This window comes from Tachypleus tridentatus, chromosome 8, assembly GCF_004210375.1.
Source record: "Tachypleus tridentatus isolate NWPU-2018 chromosome 8, ASM421037v1, whole genome shotgun sequence".
In the NCBI taxonomy this organism is placed as follows: domain Eukaryota; kingdom Metazoa; phylum Arthropoda; class Merostomata; order Xiphosura; family Limulidae; genus Tachypleus; species Tachypleus tridentatus.
The window spans coordinates 61,834,612-61,856,617 of NC_134832.1; the positions used below are offsets into that span (position 1 = coordinate 61,834,612).

At 31.9% G+C, this 22,006-nt stretch overlaps 1 protein-coding gene across 4 annotated transcripts in view; it reads right to left on the bottom strand.

Annotated features, from left to right (window-relative positions):
* LOC143222496 (enhancer of polycomb homolog 1-like) overlaps positions 1–22,006 on the bottom strand; it is a 74,166-nt gene that overhangs the window by 46,359 nt on the left and 5,801 nt on the right. The window contains exon 2 of one of the 4 annotated variants that reach the window (XM_076449104.1): positions 16,765–16,808. The exons of 2 other annotated variants lie outside the window; for them this stretch is intronic. In XM_076449104.1, coding sequence (XP_076305219.1) covers positions 16,765–16,770 — 6 coding nt within the window. In that variant the 5' untranslated portion in view covers positions 16,771–16,808. Of the gene's footprint in view, positions 1–8,780; positions 8,902–16,764; positions 16,809–22,006 lie in introns of all 4 variants that reach the window. One more of the 4 variants, XM_076449102.1, reaches the window with a different exon arrangement.

The following is a 22,006-nucleotide window of genomic DNA, read 5'->3' on the forward strand; positions in this document are numbered from 1 at the left end:
GACTATTTTATCATTCTTCTCATTTTATGGGGCTAATTCTTCCATACCATTACAGAATGTAAATTTCAACACTATGGTAATGCTTCACTGATCCATATTGACAACTGTATGAACAAGGTTGAGAATACTTATCATTCTTTAGATTTCCCATATACTTGTACCAAGGGCAAGTCATTCAGTCATATGCTTGAATGAACATATTGATCAAATTTATTATCATGATACCCCATGCAGTGTCTTAACTATACAGAAGGAAGCTAGCATATAGTATTGGCAGATGCTAGAAGAAATTAATTCAATAGCACTTCACAAATAAACCTTGATAAAAACAGTTTTTAGCACTATACATTAGGTTTTCTTGTCATGCCACAGCCCAAAAAGAGTAGAGAATTGTCAATAGAGCAGAGAGTTTGCATAAAAGCTTTATGTGATGGTGGTTGGACTCTCCAACAAATTGACACAGACTTGAAATGCTCCCTAAACACCAACACGTGTACCATACATTGTAAGACCAAGACAGAGCAATTTAAAAATAGGAAAGAAATAGGCAGAACATCTAAATTCAATGACAATGATGTTAAGTATCTTCATTTATGCAGCCTTCAGGACAGAAGAAAGACTGCCATTTATCTACAGTATCAAGAAAACTCAATAAGAATTGAATATTTGGTTGTGTAACAATTAAAAAACCTTTACTTCAATCTTTAGATATCATTAAGAGATTGAAATCTGTCAAAACTGAACTGGTGATGGTTGGAAAATGGAGCTATGAAGAGATGAGTCCAAGTTTGAAATATCTGGTTTAAAGTATATGTTGTACATCTGATGGTGTGCAGCATCTACCATGAAACATGGGTGATAGTTTGGGTTGGTTTTCTTCTGAGGCAACAGAAGATATTTGCCACATAGATGGAATAATGGACTAGGTCAACTACCACCCAATACTGATTCATAATGGTATACCAAGTAGTTTGTGTATTATCAGTAAAGGATTCTACTATCTAGAAGATAATGACCCCAAACATTCATCTAACGTATTAGGTTGTCCAGGAATAAAAGTTGAAATTCTCACAATGACATTTAAAAGCTGAATATTGAGTAACTTACCACTGGTTGGTTGGTTTAATCCAATGTTTGTCTGCTGTTTCAACTCTACTCAGAGTAAGTTTTGCAACGGCCAAAGCAATATGGACAAGGACTTTCGTCTGATTTTCCTCTAAGACCTCAAACTTGAACGAAAAAGCTACTAAAACTACACAGAACACCAACCAGGCATTTGGCCATGGATCTGTTACTGAAAATACAGTTCAGTGTTGGTTCCAAAGGTTTCAAAATGGAGATGAAAGTCTTGAAGATCATGGAAGGAAGCCATCCTTAAAAGAAAACACATTAGGGAAGCAGTTGAGACAGACCCTCACATAACAGTATGTAAGCTTGCAGAAAATCTTGGCACAAGCAAGTCAAGCCTTGTCAACCACCTGAGTGCAACTGGAAAGATGAAAAAGTTGGATAAATGGGTTCCGCATGAGTTGACTGAAGATCAACAAAATCAGCATTATGAGACATACTCTATGCTGCTATTGCAGAACCAAAATGATCCATTTCTTGAATGGATAGTGACATGCAATAAAAAGTGAATTCTGTATGACAATCAAAAAGGATCTGCACAATGGCCCAATTATAAAACAGCCCAAAAGCATTTCCAAATCCCATGTTTCACCAAAGAAATGTCATGGTAACTGTACGGTGGACTGTGGCCGGCATCCTTCATCACAACTTTTTGAATCCATAGGAAACAATCACAGCAGACAAATACTGTCAATAATTGGCCAACATTCATTGTATGTTGCACGAGAAACAACCAGCTCTGGTCAATTGAAGGAGTCCTATTCTTCTCCATGACAATGTTCATCTCCATGTGTCAAGGATGATGCTCCAAAACTAGAATGATTTGGGAATTGAGGTTCTGCCTCATCCACCTTATTCCCCAGGCCTTTTCCCTACAGATTTTCATTTTTGAGCAATAAACACTTTCAAAACCAGGCAGCTGCAGAAGAAGCTTTCAGGGAGTTCACTGACCATAGAAACTCTGATTTCTACATCAGGGGCATAAACAGCATCATTACACATTGGCAAAAGTGTGTTGAAGCAAATGGTGCTTACTTTGATGAAAGCATATTTCACAACACTACTTTATACTTTTCCAAACTTCACAGTTCAAAAAGACATTTATTTTTGACAACCTAATATACAGAAATTACTTAGGTTTGAAAGAACTGCTGGATTCATTTGAATAATGCAATGGCTCCCATGAAGTCCTGATCTCAAGCCAATTGAGCAGATCTGGAATTGTATAGCTCAAAAACTTGACAAATCAAAAGTTACCTCCAAAGAAACTTTATGGGAATGTATTAGAGACATTTTCAGTAAAATAACAAAGGACATTTTGATTAACTATCTCGCAACAACACTTGAAAGACTGTCTGCAGTTGCTGAGTCAAAAGGGGTACACAAAATATATAACTATTTGCTGAACTCAAGCACTTCCACTTAGTTTATATTGTACTAAATATGAAGATTAATAAAACTGATGTTTCACCAGTGATTTACCTTCCACTGTTCCTGAAATCTAATTTCTAATTTTGTCCTAACACTCTTGCATGGTACATATGTATGTTTTCAAATAGTGATAGTCTTCTGTAAGTGTACATAGTCATGATTTAATGACACTGAAACACTAACTACAAACATTATTAATTCAGTTTCAAATACTTACAATATTGTATTGAATTACATTAAAAATATGTGCCTATGTTATTTGTAAAAGTGATATATTTTGGACCTTTAAATAATATTTGAAATATTTTGAAAAAATGAAAAAAGACTGATTTATTACATATGAAAGCTCATCTTTTGAGATTAAATTGGCAAATTTTTTTGTCAGCACTGGCAAGTAATAATGAAGATATGAGAAAAATATTTTGCTTTGTTAAATGCTCTTCATGCTACACTAGTTTTTACATTGCCATAACTCAAGAACAAGTATAACATTCTCATGGCCGAAACGACAAGCATGATTGGTGGCAACAGGACAGTTACTTCAGATCATAAATTTGATCAGTATATTCATTCAAACTTGAAATTACTGAATCATAAAGTAACTTCAGTAATCACTGGGCTATGTTGTTTGAATTAACAAATAGATTATAATGAAAAATCATAACAGTAATTAGGATATACCTCATGAATCCATTACATTAAACTAACTGATTTTTCTCATGAGATGGCTTAGAAAATGTTTGTTTTGAATTTTGCACAAAGCTACTCGAGGGCTATCTACACTAGCCATCCCTAATTTAGGAGCGTAAGACTAGAGGGAAGGTAGCTAGTTATCATTACCCATTGCCAACTCTTGGGCTACTCTTTTACCAATGAATAATAGGAGTGACCATCACATTATAATGACCCCACTGCTGAAAGAGTGAGTACGTTTGGTGTGACAGGGATTCGAACCCTCGACCCTCAGATTAGTACTGCCCTCTACTGGTTTAAATTTTCCATGCTTGCCACTAGCATTACAACTCCTGCTTTGGCATATCCAAATGTAAATGATTATGCAATAACTCTCCACCAATAAGAGAATGATTTAGCCCACATCATAACCAGTGCCCTCTCCACAGTTGCACTCATTAATCACTTCAAAATTGGTCAAAAAACCTACACTATGTATCGCTGAAAGTGAGGAAGCTGGGTGGAAAATGTGAAAGGAGCGAAGTGTCTATTGGAAATACATTTTCAAGTTAGGAAAACGTTAACTTCAATGTTAACCTCCTCTCAAAAAATAGCTAGAGTTCTACACTGAACTGGTAGAGAGCCAGTGAAAAAAGCACCCAAAGAGAGAACAGGTGTGAGTGTGTGGAACCGAAAAAAGAAAATATCACATCACAGCAAAAGATTACACCACATTTGAACCAGGTATAGTCTTTACTGTTTTAAAACTATGTCGTGAACATGAAGGGCAGAAAAACATAAAGGAGTCCCATACCACATTTTACCAATTAATGGGATCTCTAGGTGTCGAGAGGCTATATCAGGACAGACCATAGTGGTAGTTTGACCTCATACAACACCTGGGGGTATCCAAAATTGTACATTTATATGGCTAGTGTTACCACTAAAGCCTGGTATTACTTAATACATCAGGTCCATGGTATGAAGAGCAATATGCTTCTGACACACACAGAATTCCAACTCCCTACTTTCAACTGAGTGGTATGATGCCCCACTCAGAAGGACAGGCCTCCATAACCCACCATCCCCAGTAACCGGGAGCTGGTAAATGAAAAGAATTCCTAAACTCCTTTAGAAAAAAGCAGGAAAAAATACAATGGAGAGTCCAGGAGACCCCATCACTGAGGACAATGCAATAGGTAATAACAATACCTTATTTTGAATAGTAGAGCAACCACATCAATGGAGTCATTTCACCAAAACCCAGCAGCCTCCTAAATTGTAGGTCAGGTCTGTAAGCCAAAGAGTATCAATGCCATGGACTATCAGAGATGGGAAGCAATCTCTGTCTGCTTCACTCATGTATGTCTGGGATGTGCATATTTATAAAAAACTAGAGAGAACTACTAGAAGTTGTACGAAACACCCTATTTCTATGGTATGCATAACCTCATTCTGTGACATAGCTGTTTCAGTATAGAGAACAACTAAAATGGAGACACACAAAAAACACCTGTAGATAAAACTTGCAGTGAAAAGACTGACAATGCCATTGATATAGGGCATGGTCACAGGATGGACAGTGTGAATTTAAAAAAAAAAAACATATCTGGTCAGACACAACTCACTACAGATTGGGATTCATAACACACTAACAAAAGAGGCCACTGTAAGTAAAGAAAAATTAAGTCTGCAGAAAAAAGGAAAATTTCAACAAATTTATGAGAAAAAACAAGCATGTCTGTACAGTACTACTGACAATTTAGAAGTGATTAACGAATACAAACTTGGAAACTGCATTAATTATGATAGGGGTTACGTCACACTCCTATTGGTGGAGAGCTGCTGCATTATAATTCACAGGTGGATATGCAAAAGCAGAAGGTAGAAGGCTAGTGACAAGCAATGAGCATTTTTGTCAACAGAGGGCAGTACTAATTAAAAGAGCTATTTTGTGAGAGTCAGTAAGTTACTGTATTGGTATTATAATTTTTCTTTCTTAATTACTATTGTTAAATTCTTAAAGTTACTGTTTCTCTTTTTGTATCCACGTTTCTTTTCCCATTACTAAGTGTTCTTTCTTTTTGAATTTATACATCCACAAAACTGTTAATTTTTTATTCTCACGTCTACAAGAACAACTTTTTTTCATTACCTTGTGACTAAAAGTTATAAAACAAGACTTACTAATGTAATAATGGCAGCATAATAGGAGAAAGAACCTTTTTACAACACTTTTATATATATAAACGTTTGTGTACATTGTGCTGATCTAATTTATCAAGGGCTTTGAAAGTTCTGTAACCATATTATTCTTAACATTATATTTGATTTTTGTAATGAATGTTATTTTTACATTGGATTTATTTCAGTTTTTTTTCCTATAGTACATGCTGTTATCTTCTGAAAGTTTAAAGTTTTGTTACTAATTTTCTGTCTCATTTCCAGTTGTGTTTTGAATAATGTAGTCAATTTTATTTTTGTTTCTATTCACAAAAAGTTTCTTTTTGGAATTACTTGTATAATACTTTCATCATGACATAGATTTACATAATACTAACCAGAATGTTCTTCAATCTGGTTGGTCAGATCTGTTTCATGATGTTATTATTCAAAACGTTTTATGTGCTTATGACAGCATATTTGGAAGATTCTGATAAAGATACTTTCTTCAACTTGTACAATGTTAAAAATAAACAATATTAAAATTGATATACATTTTAGAACTTTTTTTAAAATGCAGACACTACAGGTTTCATTCATTCCTGAAGATGATATGCAGAGTCCACACTTGAGAAATGTTTTTAATTGTGTATCAATTTTAACATTGTGTTATTTATTATTCTGAATATTTGGAATCAAAGTTTACAATTTACTAATGACACCATTCTTGTGATACACCAAGCAGATTAAACAAATATTTTTGATAATTATACATTTCCTTACCTGAAAATATTCTTAATCAATTAGTCTTACAAGATTTAACAGAATTTAATCATGAACCATACAATGATAATGAACTAATCCCTGACCATCTGTTTAAAAAGTGTGAACTATTTAACTCATTCAATAAGTAGAATGATGATAGTGTATATATATATAAAACATTGTGGATTATTTTGGAAGGAACAGTTACATTCATTTTCATGTATGAAGTTGAGCATTTCATCTTAGGCATATTTTATAATTAGATTTTGACAGGCTTTTATTTGTTTATCTAAAAATTAAAAAAACTACTAACAATTATTCTTATTAGCTATCAGATCCAGATGAGTTATTGACAAATTCTGTGAGTCAAATGTTAGAACATCATAAAAAACATGTCGATTTGACTTCCTGAGCATGAGAAAATAGTCATTATTATAAATAATGTGTTAGATAATTACAAAATTGTCCTTTGAATAACATTCATTCTTGTAATGCTTCTTAAATGTCAGGATTTAGTATCATTCTTCTCTTCATAATGAAGGGTATTTCTTCAGAATTGTCCTTTTTCTCAGTTTCAACAGTCAATTTCTACAAATTCAGTTTTAGGGGAAATATAACAAGAATGCACTTGGTTTATTTTGATGTTGTTGTGGACTTGTGCACCTTTCCACAACACTGTAAACTTACATGCTGTTTTTCAAAGATTGTCAGAAGTAGGATTAAAGGTTAAACTTAAAAAAAAAAGTCAATTTCATCTATCATAGTTTCCTTTCATTAGATATATAACCACCAAAGAGTGATTAACTAGTGATGAAACTGAAGTTGTTCCTTTACTTAAAACCTATATCAAGTTTTATTAAAAGGGTACCAATCTTCCTTGTTCTTAATATTTACTATAGGGAATTTATTTCTAGTCACACAACTAAAAGTGAATCTTTCGATGTCCATTGGACAAATGATCATCAACAAACACTTTCAAAATCAGAACTACATTTAAACACTAAACAAGTTTTGATTTTCCTAAACTTCAAAATGTTTTTTGTAGTACGCTTCAATACTTCTGGTGTTCAGCTGGGAACAGTTTTATCATAATCATGTGACCTTGGAGAAGATTCCATTATATGTTATATTAGTTGTATTTTTAAGCCAGTTGAAATTACAGTACAACTGAAGGAGAATGTCTTGATGTTGTTTGGGATTTAAAACATATTCAACTTTACCATGAAGGAGAAAAATTTAATTGTTTCTGACCACAGAGCTCTGAAGTGGTTATTAACTCTTAAGAAAATTCCAGGAAGATTATTTAGATGAGACTCGTGCCTTCCAGATTCATTTTGGAATTGTCCACAGGTTTAAAATAATTTCTGTCTCAAAATCCAAATCTCAGAGCTTGCCAAGCAGCATAAAATTACCTAAATGTATACAGAAAAATGATACATGTACCTAATATTATCACGGTATTACAACGTGGTATTCCTTTGCATTACTCTAGTTTTCATTAAGCTCATGTATATGGTTTACTGTACATGCAAGTCAAACAAAATAAAACATATTTTTGTAACCCTTCCATGACAGTCGTAGCATAAAATACACAAGTTTATAGACACATTTGCATGTTAAATTCTTATACTGTAAACTTTAATGCTGTGGTCATATCTTCACCAAAAAGACTTTTGGTAATGATTCACAATCTTCTGCACACAAATATTCAGAATTTTCAATGGAGTTTTACTAAAGACTTGTTTGTGAAAAATTGAGTCTGTTTTGTTACTAATCCAAGTGCAAAGTGATTTTCATGTTATTATAATAATTAAAAAATATTCTCAATCCCCCAAATCTCAAATATTATTTGTGTAATCTCTAAAACCTCCCAAATACACTCCAAACATTTGTTTTCAGTAAAAACTTTATGTTTTCTCTACGTTATCTATAGGGGGTCTGTCAATTTCACCAACCTTGTAACCACAACAAATAAAATCAGGAAATAAATATAAATTTTCCTTTTTTGTACCAGAATGACTACAAACTGTAATAAATGTTTAGCCTAATTACCTTGAATCTCATAACATTGTACATTTATTATTTTTATTATACTGACCTTCTAGTCATACCTAATTAATAATATATATTTTAAAATGCTGAGGCACACGTGCACGTTAACGTGTCCAATAATATAAAACTGACCTTTAGTCTTAAAATAGTGATCTGTCTTGATTGTATTTTAGTTGACCAGTATTTTGCAAAATACAGTCACATTTTAATGGTTATACATTATTTGAATAGATCTTTACTGCTTAAAAACAATTTCTTTAACTTATTTTTCTTAAAACACAGAACAATAAATGAAGACATAGACCAAACAATTACCTCTTCTTGTTATGACCATCGTACTTGGTTGTTAATTGTTATAGCTTGCTAAGCCTTAAGACACTTTGCAAGTGTAAGATGTGAAAATAAATAATTTTTTTGCAGATTTATACATACACATTCAATAAACAAAAACCATAAACTACTATATCAATACAATAGAATTCCATTATAATTTATCAAATTTAGTAACTAAGCTGTATTTTGGTCTAAAAAAAATATCAAGTTTCAAGTAGATCAAAAACATAACCTACCTCCTTGAAATTTTGTTTTGAAAGAAGATGGCATCCTAACATATGACAATGGGGAATATCTTGAGCTTTCGATTGGTTACTCACATTACGTACACAAGTAAGAGTATATAAGGGACCGATTCTATAAATAGAAAAAGGTGAGTGTGGTCATTGTATTACATTCAATGTGAGTGATATCTCAGCAAATAGAAAAGATAGCAGGTTCTTATTTCATATTGTAGCTTGTTAATAATAGTAATTTCAGTTCCTAATTCATACAAAACTACAAACTTTGTGTTCTGATTTGAACTAGTGCTACATTTAACGTACTACTAGACATACAAATATCAATGCTTAAGTTTTTAATGCTTATTTTTGAATTAGGAAATTGAATAATGTATAATACTAAATTATAAATTATAAGCTACAGTTTGATACCAAACTTAACCCTTCTGTAATGGATTCTACATCAAAAGCCATGTCATCACACTTGTCAAACTGCATTCAATATTTCATTGAACTACTATTTTATGAATTTATGTCAGTAAGTTTGGAAATAAACTGTAGATTATAATTCAAATTTTAATATTATATATGAGTTAATTTCTAATTTAAAAGTAAATATTAAAAGAACACATCCAAATTTAGATTTTAGTGAGTCACGCAATATGTTGAATGCAGCACTATTTAAAATTACATGTTTTTATGTCAAAATACCAAGTCTATAGTTTTGTATAAACTAGAAAATCAAAATAGTAATATTATCAAGCTAGAATATAAAATAAAAACCTCATATCTTTTTAGTTTACTGAGATATGGCTCATGTACTATTCAACACTTTCAAATTTTCTATATAGTCCCTTATATATACTTACTTTAATAGGTAATATATGTGAATGATCAATCAGTAGCTTAGAATGTCCCCAGAGTGGTTTACTCAACCATTTTAATCCTTGATAAGACTACCACATTCTTTCAATCCAAGATTTCATTGAGATAGATTGTGAGTTTAGTCTGCTTGGAATTTCATATTTTTTTTAAATCTAAATACATGTTAATTAATAAACTTGATAAACTATAGTGTAGTTATTTATGATTTTCTAATTATTCAACTGAATATATAAAACCTAAAACAAATTTGGTTTGAAATCCTCCAAAAGACTTAGTAATTGATGTCCAGCACCAACGGAGTAATGAAGATTGTAGCGGAAAAAGTAATTGTTTGCTTTACTTCTTGATTTATTGTTCTATGTTTGAAGAAAAATAGGTTTAACATTTTATTTCTAAACAGTATTAATCTATATACATTTATTTAATATATAATAATTAAAATGTGACTATATTACACGTGCACTTGTTACGTATACCATGTCAATGCAAGTTATGTAATGTTAGCTAGGCATGACTATATGGTCAATACAATAAAAATATATACATAAATATATAGTGTTACGAGACTTAAGGTACTTAGACTAAATGTTTGTATTTTTGTGTTTGTAATAATATGCCATGTAATAATAATATGCCATCATTCCAGAATGATAAAAAGCATGATTTATATTTCCTAATTTTTTATGATGGTTACAAAGTTGGTCAAGTGACAAAACCCACACAGTTAGAGTATGGAAAATAACATAAAATATAGTCTTACTGTTTGTTTGTTTTTTGAATTTTGCGGAGAGCTACTTGAAGGCTATCTGCGCTAGCCATCCCTAATTTAACAGTGTAAAACTAGTTGGAAGGCAGCTAGTCATCACCACCCACCACCAACGTTTGGGCTACTCTTTTATCAATGAATAGTGGGATTGACCATCACATAATAACACCCCCACAACTGAAAGCATGCTTGGATTCAAACCCTCAACCCTCAGATTACGAGTCGAACACCATAACCCACCTGGCTATGCCGAGCCAAAGTCTTACTGTAAACAAACGTTTGAAATGTATTTAAGAGGTTTTAGAGATTACACAAATTATATTTGAGATTTTTGGGATGAAAAATAGTTTTTTAACCTTAACATGAAATCACTTTGTACTCAAACTAATAATGAAACAGACTCTATTTTCCCAAACAAATCTTTAGTAAAAATATTTCATTAAAAAATCAGATTTTTTGTATACAAAATACTTGTCATCTTTATTAAAAGTCTACCAAATTCTGTTAAGATACACATGCTGCATCAGAAGTTAAAGGCTAAATACATAACGTGTGCGAACATGTAGATGAATTTGTGTATATTATACCAAGCCTACAGCAAAAGGTTTAATGACATAAATTCATAAAATAGTATTTCAATAAAATTTTGAATGCATGTAAAAAAAATGACATAACCATGACCCAAAATGATGGGGTTAATAATAATCTTTAGCATGCCCCACTTAATCACAGAAAATTTTATAATATTATCATGATTATTAATCAGCTGATTATGTTGAAGTATCTGAGACTGTTAAATAATTACAGAAAAGAATATACTGGCATAATTTATATTCAGATGTGAAACTTTACATTAAAATATGCCATTCCTGTTGAATATCAGACTCTTTTCAAAAATAACAATAATAATTTTATCTTACATATATAAAAACGGCTGGTATGGATAGAGAAAGCACTATGTAGAGGAGCGAAACATTGTTCATTCTCTATATAGTGCTTCTCTACCCATACCAGTCATTTTTACATATATAATTTCCTCTAAAAGTGGGTTTTCTTGTCATCATGAATAATTTTATCTGTGTGATATGTGAGCATATCATGGGTTTCCTACATTCTGTAGCAATACAGAATTATACCAATCTATTGATTATATAGTCACCACACTGTCGTGGCAGCAGCATGTGGTTCATTCTCACTTTGCTTTAAACATAACTTGTACAGCAGATACTCATCTTGAGCAACAGAAAACTGATGAGCTATTCACTGATCCAGAAAACAGAATTGTCTACTTGGCCATTCAGGTACAGATACAGTTTCTTATATTAGGTATAATTAGACTGTCTTTACTGTCAACTAAATGTGTTCAATCTACATATTTCTCACACAACATAAAGCTATCAACTACAAAATATTCTCCTTCTTTCTTGATTAAATCTGCCATTATTTGCAGGTTTGCCTGCCTGATACTTATCAGGAAATCATTTTTTTAAACCTGAAAATATACCTCCTGTATATCATTCTCACATATGAGAATTTATGGGGGATTGTCTTTATCCACCTTTACCAGAAACACTGAAAGAAGTCCAATGTATATATAAAGTACGTTGATTAGTCTACCACCTAGATCAAAAATCATACAAGAAAAACCTTTGTATCAGTAACTGTTCATCTAATGGTGAATAAAGTCATTAACAGACACAGAACATCTAAAAATATTATTACTGACAGAGGAAGTTACTTTACAAGTAACTGGTTTTTGAGTAATTTATATTTGGAATATACAACATAAATTTACCACTGGAACTTGTTAGTTCAGCCTATTCATCAGTTACATTCAATCAATTCATTATATTTAAATTAAGTGACAATAAGTGGATTTTCTTTTTCTCCAAAGAGCTCTTCCCTACTATTAAAACCTATCTCACAATTCATACTAGATTAACCTGATGACTTGAAATAATTCTTGAGAACCTCTCCTTTAAAACATTCTTCACACCTAAAATAAGTAGTTCCTGAAGGAGCTACACTGAGGACAAGAATACAGAATGTCTTTGACAAATTTATATTTTGACAGTTGATCATGAAAATCACTTCTTACATAAGAACAGTTGAAAAAAATAAGTTTCCAGTTATAAGAGAAAGTTGTCTCTGAACAACTTAAAAAATTCTAAATTTAAATTTACTGTTTCTGATATATTCTAAAGATTTAAGCATCTGAGCAAATTTCTAGTGGAAACTTTACTGACTTCTTTATAAGGTCATCAGATGACGGAAAGATTCCTGAAAATCAAAGAAGTACAATATGAGCTGCTAATGGAATACATTTTGAGTTAGCTAGATATCAGTAAGATTACAAATGAATTTGAATATAGTAAAGGTATCTTGAATATCCAGAAGTATGAAATCATACATTCAGAGAACAGTGACTTTAGAAACAGCAAGTACAAAAAGTAATGTTAGCAATATAACATGAGCAATATAATGAGTGTAAATATGAATGAAAAGACAAAGTTCTACTGATTAATACTATTAGAATACACACACCATTAACACAAACTTGTCTCAAAAACATACTTGACCTAAAGACCATGTTAAAAAAAAAGAAACAACTCTAATCATATTTACTTTATAGATAAATATATACACATACACACTGCTGGCCAAAATCTTAAGGCCAATGAACATAAAGAAAAAATATGCATTTTGCATTGTTAGACTCAACACTTATTTGAGTAGAGCTTCGAAAGATGAAAATAAGAAAAGGAAAAATAATAATAAAATTTTTTTAGCATTTAATAGGGAAAATGTGAACACTATGAAATTAGCCTAAATACTTTTAATTGGTCAAAAGTTTAAGACCATACCAAAAAGAAGTCCTAAATAGGGTAGGAAATGCCCAACAAGAGGTCTCAGTAGTGAGTTGCACAGCCATCATTGCGAATAACTTCAAACATTCGCTTTGGCATGGTCGATATAAGCGTTTGCAGAAGGCTGGCTGGAATGTTATTCCGAGTGGTGAAGATGGCTTCACGAAGATCATGCACTGTTTGGAATTAACGTCCATTTCTATAGACTTCCCTTGTCTCCATCCCCAAACATTTTCAATGGGGCTCAGTTAAGGTGAGCACACTGGATGGTCCAAAAGAATCACATTATTTGCCATGAAAAAGTCCTTTTTCCTGCTAAAAGATCCAGTCATTTCCACACAAGCAAAGGCCTTCAGTCAATAAGGATGCTCCCTCCAACTTGCCAATCTAGCCAGCTGCTGTTTGACGACCCTGCGTAACATGATGCTCTATTTTTCCATGGAACGAGAAAGCACCCCAGACCACTGTGTCGTGTAAAAAAATGTCTCCGGTGTGATTTCCTTATCGTGCCAGTAACGTTGGAAACCATCTGGACCATCCAGATTAATTTTTTTCTCATCAGAGAACAAAACCTTCATCCACTTTTCTACGTCCCATGTTTGGTGATTCTCAGCACAGTTTAACCGAGCTTATTTCGTGGTGTGGAAGGAAGCGTGACCTTTGAAGACTTTTACAGTTTTTAAAGCCTTTCTCTCGTAGATGCTGTCTTATTGTTTTTGAGCTGCATTCTGCATCTGTAAGGGCCTTAATCTAGTTCAACGATCAGCTGGTGTCTTGCCGGACAATCCATCGAATCCTTTTGCTCAATGCTGGCGAAATTTCTTGGGACGACCACTTGAAATTCATGTTCTGTACCTCTTAGGATCTTTTAAGAAATTTGCAACAGCAATCTCACCAGCAATGGCACATTGAGAGAAACCATGCTTTTGCAGCTTGACAATTCTGCCACGTTCAAACTCTGTCAACCTTTTTAGCCTTTGCCACGTTTTTACCCAATGTAACACAGGAGATGTCAGTGGGAGATGTTGACAATGCTAATGATTAAACACAAATGACTAAATTTTATACATGTTTACCGATTAACACTTCGTTTCAGTATGGCCTTAAACTTTTTACCAGCTAGTATTTAGGCTAATTTCATAGTGCTCACATTTTCCCTATTAAATGCTAAAAAATTTTTTAATTTTTATTTTCCCTTTTCTTATTGTCATCTTTCGAACCTCTACTCAAATAAGTGGTTGAGTTTAACAATGCAAAATGCTTATTTTTTTCTTTATGTTCATTGGTCTTAAGATTTTGGCAAGCAGTGTGTGTGTGCATAAAAGCAAATTTTGTATCTATTTCCTGAAGTGACGTTACAAATTACAATACTGAGTTTATTGGAATATTTGCCTTTGCATTACAATAACAATGATTAAATTTCAAATGCAACCAGGCTCGGACACCGGGGGTACTAGAGCGAGTTTCATTCTCAATCTCACCAGATGTCTGTTGTATCTGCTAAATTACCCTATTAGTTGAACACATTTTTACTATCAAAATATGGACTGAACAATCCTTCTCTGAATATAATTTAATTAATATGTCCTAACAGCAGTTAACAGTATAAAGGGAGAATTAAAGCAGTTCATGTATTTGTTTATGAACGTGCACACAGTTTCTAAAGCACAATATCTTTTAAATTCCTAAACATTTTCTTTATTTATTAACATAACTAAGTACTTTCTTTGCTCAAGTCACAACCATGGGGAATTCAAAATGTTTATTGTATTATGTGTAACAACTGTGTTCAAATATACATAGGGAAAACTAGCTTTATGTTCACTGCATGCATATGAAAATACTTTAGTTTTTCAACTAAAGATCAAGGTAAGTATACAGCTCAACACTTCAATAAAAACAATCTTTCCACTGAGGATATTAAAGCATATATTCCCTCCAACATCAAAGAATCTGAATAAAAAAGTTTGTTTGTTTTTTAATTTTATCATATAAATTTTTTTGCTGTTAACAAATGATTTCCCTTTTTTCAAAGTGATCTTCATTATTGTTTAGAAAATTGTTTTATGTTATTTATTTTATTGTTTTGAATTTGTTTTTATTAACTGATTTTTTTTTTATCTTATTATCTAATCACTATTTTCTTCAGGTTTCTTGTGCTGTCATTACCATAATGTTTGAATCTTATGTTTATATGGTACATAACATTCTGTACTTGTGTATTGTATTCCGCTAAGAATATTCTGAAGCAGTTTGCCATTAACTGAGAGGCTTGTTTCTGGCTTGAGAAATGGTGTTTGTGTGAAATATGGCCACAGAAGAAACAGAAAATAAAACTAAAGTTTTTAAGGTGATTTATCACCAACAGTAATTTCTTTACTTTGTCACCTCTCCATACTTTTATTTCTTTGTTAATAATAAAGATGGTTTGAATCACTCATCCACCACTGTACCAGATCTTCTCTAGACCTACTAATGAGTTAATTCCCATCTATATTACATGCACAATCACAATTACAGCAGCTCAAATGTATTAACTACTTTATACTCACTATAAATGAAGGATCTTTAGTCATACATTTGTTAAAATATAGCTAGAAATACCCAAGAAATTATTATCGTCAGGAAACTTTAATAATTATGTAGTGTCTGAATGAAGGCCCTTTTGAACCTCTAAACTAAGCTCTATTTCCTTCTAAAAAGTATATGTACTTGAGTAGTCACATCTTGTTTAGATATACTCTCATTCATAGCTGTATCCGAACTGTCTGGTCCCTCCACAATTTGTCTACTTTTCAAACATTGCAACTTAGTCAGAACCAACCATTCCTATTGTAGATGGTCCAAATATAAAAAATTGTGAAAACAAAATCTACAGATATCTAATTGCTAACATAATTAAGCAATTCAATTGACTGCCCTCTTATAATTATTGATAAACAGCTATTCTCACAGTTGTTTGTCATGTTTACCATTTAAACTTTTAAACACTAATAATCATAATTCCATGTAAACATCTACAACATAATGTTAGCTGTAAATTGTTACACCAATCTTCAGGTGGTAGGTTTGCTTTTTCGAAATTATGACTAATTTTACACCTTGTTTTTGTTTGTATTCCACACAGTCAGTCTTTTTAGACATAAGGGCACCATACACTGGTTGCATATCCTAAACATGGACAAATTAAAACCTTGAATGACTATCTGAATATACCAATATATAAATACTTAAAAGATATACATACAAGTCCTACCATTTATTTAAGTTTGTCACCTTGAGTTTGTATATGCTTTCTGAATGAAAGGTGTTTGTCAATACTCACTTTTGTTTTGTTTTTATTCTGTACAATTTCTGAGTTGATGTAATATCTATCACAATTCATTTTGTAAGGACATACTTGATATATATAGGTTTTAAATATAGTTAATTGAAAGGACTGTGCATTTACCTACATGAAAGTTTAAAATGTACTGATTACCTCCATGATACAAATTTGTTCTTGGTCCCATGGGGCTGTTTAAGCTGGAAAAAAAGATGACTGGTTAAACTTCTTTTGCACGGATTCTCTCATAAAATAATGGAATTAAATCCAGGGTCTTCCTGATCTTACTGAAATTCTAACATATTATAAAAGTTAAGATATGAGATGATAAAGGAGACAAACACCATTGAAAAGTTCCCTGATCAAAATATAATAATAAGCAAGATCAGTCAAATTAAACAGAAAAAGAATGAAAGGCAAGCAGCTGAAGGAGGCGTCCATGGAGATGTTCCATCATGGATTGTTGGAAGTCAACATAAATATTCATCCCAAGATACAATAAAATTGTAAAAACAAATAATTTATTTGCATTTATTTTTATGAAAGAAAAAATTATAAAGCAAAAGGATAAGAAAATGAAGAGAAAAACAGCCTGAAAAAGAATGCATTTTCCTGGAAAATGTAGCTGCAATTACAATCTTCAAATGATCATAAAATTTCAAGTATTTGTGCATTAAAAAATTCCCCTAAAAATATTATTTGCTCTTCTATTTTAGTACTAAATGCCTTATTTCAATATTCAAATTCAGAAGTTAGTATTTTACAGAAATTTGAAGTATATCAGTAAATTTTGCCCCTCTTAGGTGTGCATTGTGTTGAGAAGTATCTATTATTTCAGTGATACAACTTATTACAGACCCCATAACATGATAGACATTTGTAAAACCAGCAAATAAAAACACAGGAAGGTTATTAATAAATATCACAAATAGTTTAGGACAAGGACCTAATCCTGAGATATGCTGCTGGTCATATCTTACTAATTATAGTAGCTAACATTTGGATAAAATTATTTATGAATGTTTAAAAAGCTTTTAATTCAGTCTCATATTTTGACTAACACCATATGAGTTACCTTTCCAAGCAACTGTTTACTTGACAGTTTCCCAAAAGTCAGTGATGTTGAGAAAACCCACTGACGATGACAGATGTAGGTCAAAATGTTGTTCGCTTCCCTACATAAAATATTTTCTCAACCCAAACGAGCCGTTTTTACATACAAGTTTCCCAAAAGCCTTGATGTAGTCCATATACAGTGTGTTAATACCTTCCCTACTGTTCAGAGTACAAGTCCAATGATCAAAGATGCATTAAAATCACTTTTACCTAAGGAGAAAATTGCAAGCCTGAAGAGTAATCACCCTAAAGCTCTCCTTTCTTCTTCTTAATGACAAGGACTACAGTCTCTTGCCACTCATTTTACTAAAATAACTTCAGGACTAGCAATAGACAATGATCATTTCACTTATAATATCCTATACAGGTCTTAAGATTGTGCTCAACTTCAGGATTATATATACATTCTTAAGTGGTCACAAATTATTTCTTTGTAATATGTGTTCTTATTAGTTGTTACTCTAGAAATTACTTACAATTCTTATTGCAGTATTGTATAGAATAACTCAGAAAATAAATCTATTTCTTAACATTTTTTATGGAAATTCTTGATATTTTTAGGTATTTTGTATTGACCTATATGGAATATTCTGGAAGTTTCTAAACAGCATATATATATAAATATTTCTATAGATTTCCATTACATTATGTACTGTGGAAATTTCTGAAAATATTCAATGCATTGTTTGCTAATAAATACTTTTATATTTTTCTAAGGCCTATTACACATGTATAAAAGCACCAGAGTCAGCAGTGAATCACCAGTCAGTGAAGTGAGGTTAGTACTCAGTAATTTGGTTAGTAACAGTGAAGCTAACTACAAGCCAGTCTAGCTAGTGTTTAGTAATACAGTGATAAACAGTCACTTGGACTACAGTGGTGTTCTTTTGTGGTGAAATAGAATGAAAAACTATTGGCTCAATGTTGGTTGATATTTTCTAAGTATCAGTTGATTAAGTTGGGTAGTTGGTGGTATTTGCTAACTCATTAAATGACTGATAATTGTCCTCAAACCATGGTATGTATAAATTAACAGCAACAAAAACTGAAGTAAAAAGAAAGGAAAATGTTAGTGGCAGGTGCTACTAGACAGTTCCTTTCCCTCTATTCAGCACTTCAAAAAGAAAAACAAAAAGTCGGCAGTTAGTTGAAGTCTCATTAAAATTTAATCAGTAGTTCAAATTCAGTGGAAGTACCAGACTGCCATAATATTTTTGCAATAACAAAGACAAAAGAACCAAGTATAGTGGGAACAGGAATAGATTCCCAGCCCATCAAATCAAGAGTCCCTCCCTTAAAAAAACAAACAAAAGATACCAAAAATGAAGGAAAAACTAAGGCTATAGCCAAGTAGAGCATAGATAGCCTGTAATGTATCTTTACACCTAAAAACAAACATAACAGCAATATTTCAATTTTTGATAGTTGGAATAAATGAAAATATTACTAATCAGAAACACTAATTTTGATGAGCCGACTGTTTGTGTAACAATCAATATAATCAGAACTTGGATTAATCTTTTCTTAACATATTTTTAAAAAATAATGATCAGTAAAAAATGTTTCAGCAACTGCATATTAATTTGTAGCTAACATCTGTAAATGAGGCTAGAAATCCCAGAAACAAAATATAAAACATGGTTTCTCTGTGTAAAAACACTACATCTGTATACAGCACAGATACAGTGTTATTTCATACATGTCAACTATCTTACCCCTTCAACAACCCAATAAATTTGTAATCATGCATTACATACATTTCATTTCCTTACTATGACATGAGATACAAACATTACGCATCTCCACAACCAAACATTATATAAATCATAGTATTAAACTGGGAGAAGATATGGAAAACTACTAAATGTCAAAATCAAAACCAATTCATTATTTAAAAAACAAATCAAATGACACTAAGAAGATATGCAACCAAAATAACTGCTGAATCCCTAAAAACTACAAATAAAGTTCAAATAACTGGCTCATGAAAAAGGGATGATTTAATGTCCCTCTTCTGCACAAACAGCTGGAGAAAATATGGCAGGTAGATCTGACATTTTATCTGATGTGCAACTGTAGTTGTATTACAAGTGGTAAGCTGGAGAAATCACTATGGTGTTGCAGCTTGTTTTTAAGTCTTTACACTTTTGGCATTGTACTGTCACAGTTAAGTTGTTATGTTTCAAATTTACATATATCTCTTTGTTCTTGTAATTAGCATTGGACACTTTTTTGCTTGCAGGTAGGAGAAAAGGAGAGTGTTCAAGTTCATTATATTTATGAAACTTCCATGAAATTGCTTCACATTGTAGTAAATCAGTTGCACCCTTTTTAATATCAGTGATGTACATCACTGGAAAATGAAAACTAAGGACTATGAACAATTATATTTCATTTCTATCAAGACTTTTTGAACCTACATGTTTTTCTAACATCACAATATTTAATTTATGGTTTGTTTTTTTGTTGAATTTTTTTAAGACTACCTGCACTAGCCATTTCCAATTTAAATATGATATACGAGAGAGAAGGCATATAGTAAACATCACTCATCACCAACTTTCGAACTACTCTAACTGAATAGTGGAATTAAACATCATATTAAAATGCCCCTGCAGCTGAAAGATTGAACATGTTTGGTGATGGAGAACTCAAACTCATGACCCACAAATTGTGAGTCAATTGCCTTAACCACCAAGAAGTGCCAAGCCAGAATAAAGAAACTGTTATAGTTAGAACAGAATGGTATAATGAATGCTAGTGATTTTAGTGCAAAGCTGAACAATGGGATGTCTGTACTTTGTCCACTGCCATGTGCCATCAAACCATATATTTAAATGGTATCAGTCCACATAATGCCAACTCAGCAAAAAATGTAGTTGATGGAATGGGCTTACATCAAAAGTGCCTTGGTAGTTATTTCTAAAATAAATGTTGGTATTATTATCAGTACAACATCTTTCAATTTTCGACAGCTGAATTCAAAGTCATCTGCTTGTACATGCAACATTAAACTATCATGTTCATATCAACATTGTAAGAAGTTAAGGTTTTATTGGGTTATATTATATTAGTACAGTAATTTTGTGTGTATTTTATGACTCACCAATAATCTAAATCATGCTGTATATGCTCATATCCTTTATTTACTTTCCTTTGTGTGTCGACTGTCGATGTACGATAACAGGCCATATAAAGCAATATTAAAATAATCATACACACAGTTATGATCAGTTGCTTACAATGGAAGTGAAGCTTATTGAGAAGACAAACAAATGTTTTGTTTCATTCTGGATAGAGTTGAATTCCACACTAGTTGCCCTCTGATTGGTAAAAGTGAAATTAACATAATGATTATTACTTGAAATATGAATATCAAAAGAATCATTTTATACAATATGGAGCCCAAACATGGAAATTTGAATTTTAAATGTCAAAATGAAGGCATACCACAATGTCTATAGTAAACAGTTTGCAAGATAACACATATTTATTAAATATGGAATCTCATCAAAACACCTGATGTGCAGGAACTGACGAAAAGTGTTAAAGTATACAAGTTATATTCTCAAAATATCAAACATCAGTTATATAGCATTTTCCATCTATGCTCTTTATATATATATATACATACATACACACAGCTCTCTATATATACAAGTACAATTCAAATACAATTAGTAATGCAAACATCAAATTCAAACTGTACAAAAATCTACAGCTGACAATAGGCAGAGAATATAGGAAAATAATGTTTCAGCATTTTGTACCTTATGAACACCTTTTAAAAACATTACATTTATGTATTGCCTTTTCACTAACTGTTAAAAAATATTTTGTACCAGAAACAATATCTGTCTCTTTTGTCAGGCCTGCAAAATAAAGCATTTAATGTATATATTAAGGGAAATAAATATTATAATTTTAGTTTAAGGTTAGTTGATTGGCTGTTTGGCATTCTGTGGTGCAAAGCAACTAGGCTATCTGCACTAAACAACCAGTAAAACAAGTTAAAGTAAAATTATTAAACTTTGTAAAAAAAGGAATCATGTTAAAACAAAACAAAGTCTAATTTCTAATGAAAAACTTAAAAAGCATTAAAAAGGCTAATGGCCCTTAAAAAACTAAAAACATTTGTAAGGTGGACAGTATTGCCATTGCCAATGACACTGCCCAGTGTCAGGGGTAAACATGTGGACAAAAAATATCTAAAATGGCACAATCATACAAGAAAATGATAGGTTAAAAACTGTGACCAATGTTTAGTCTAGTTAGGACAAAT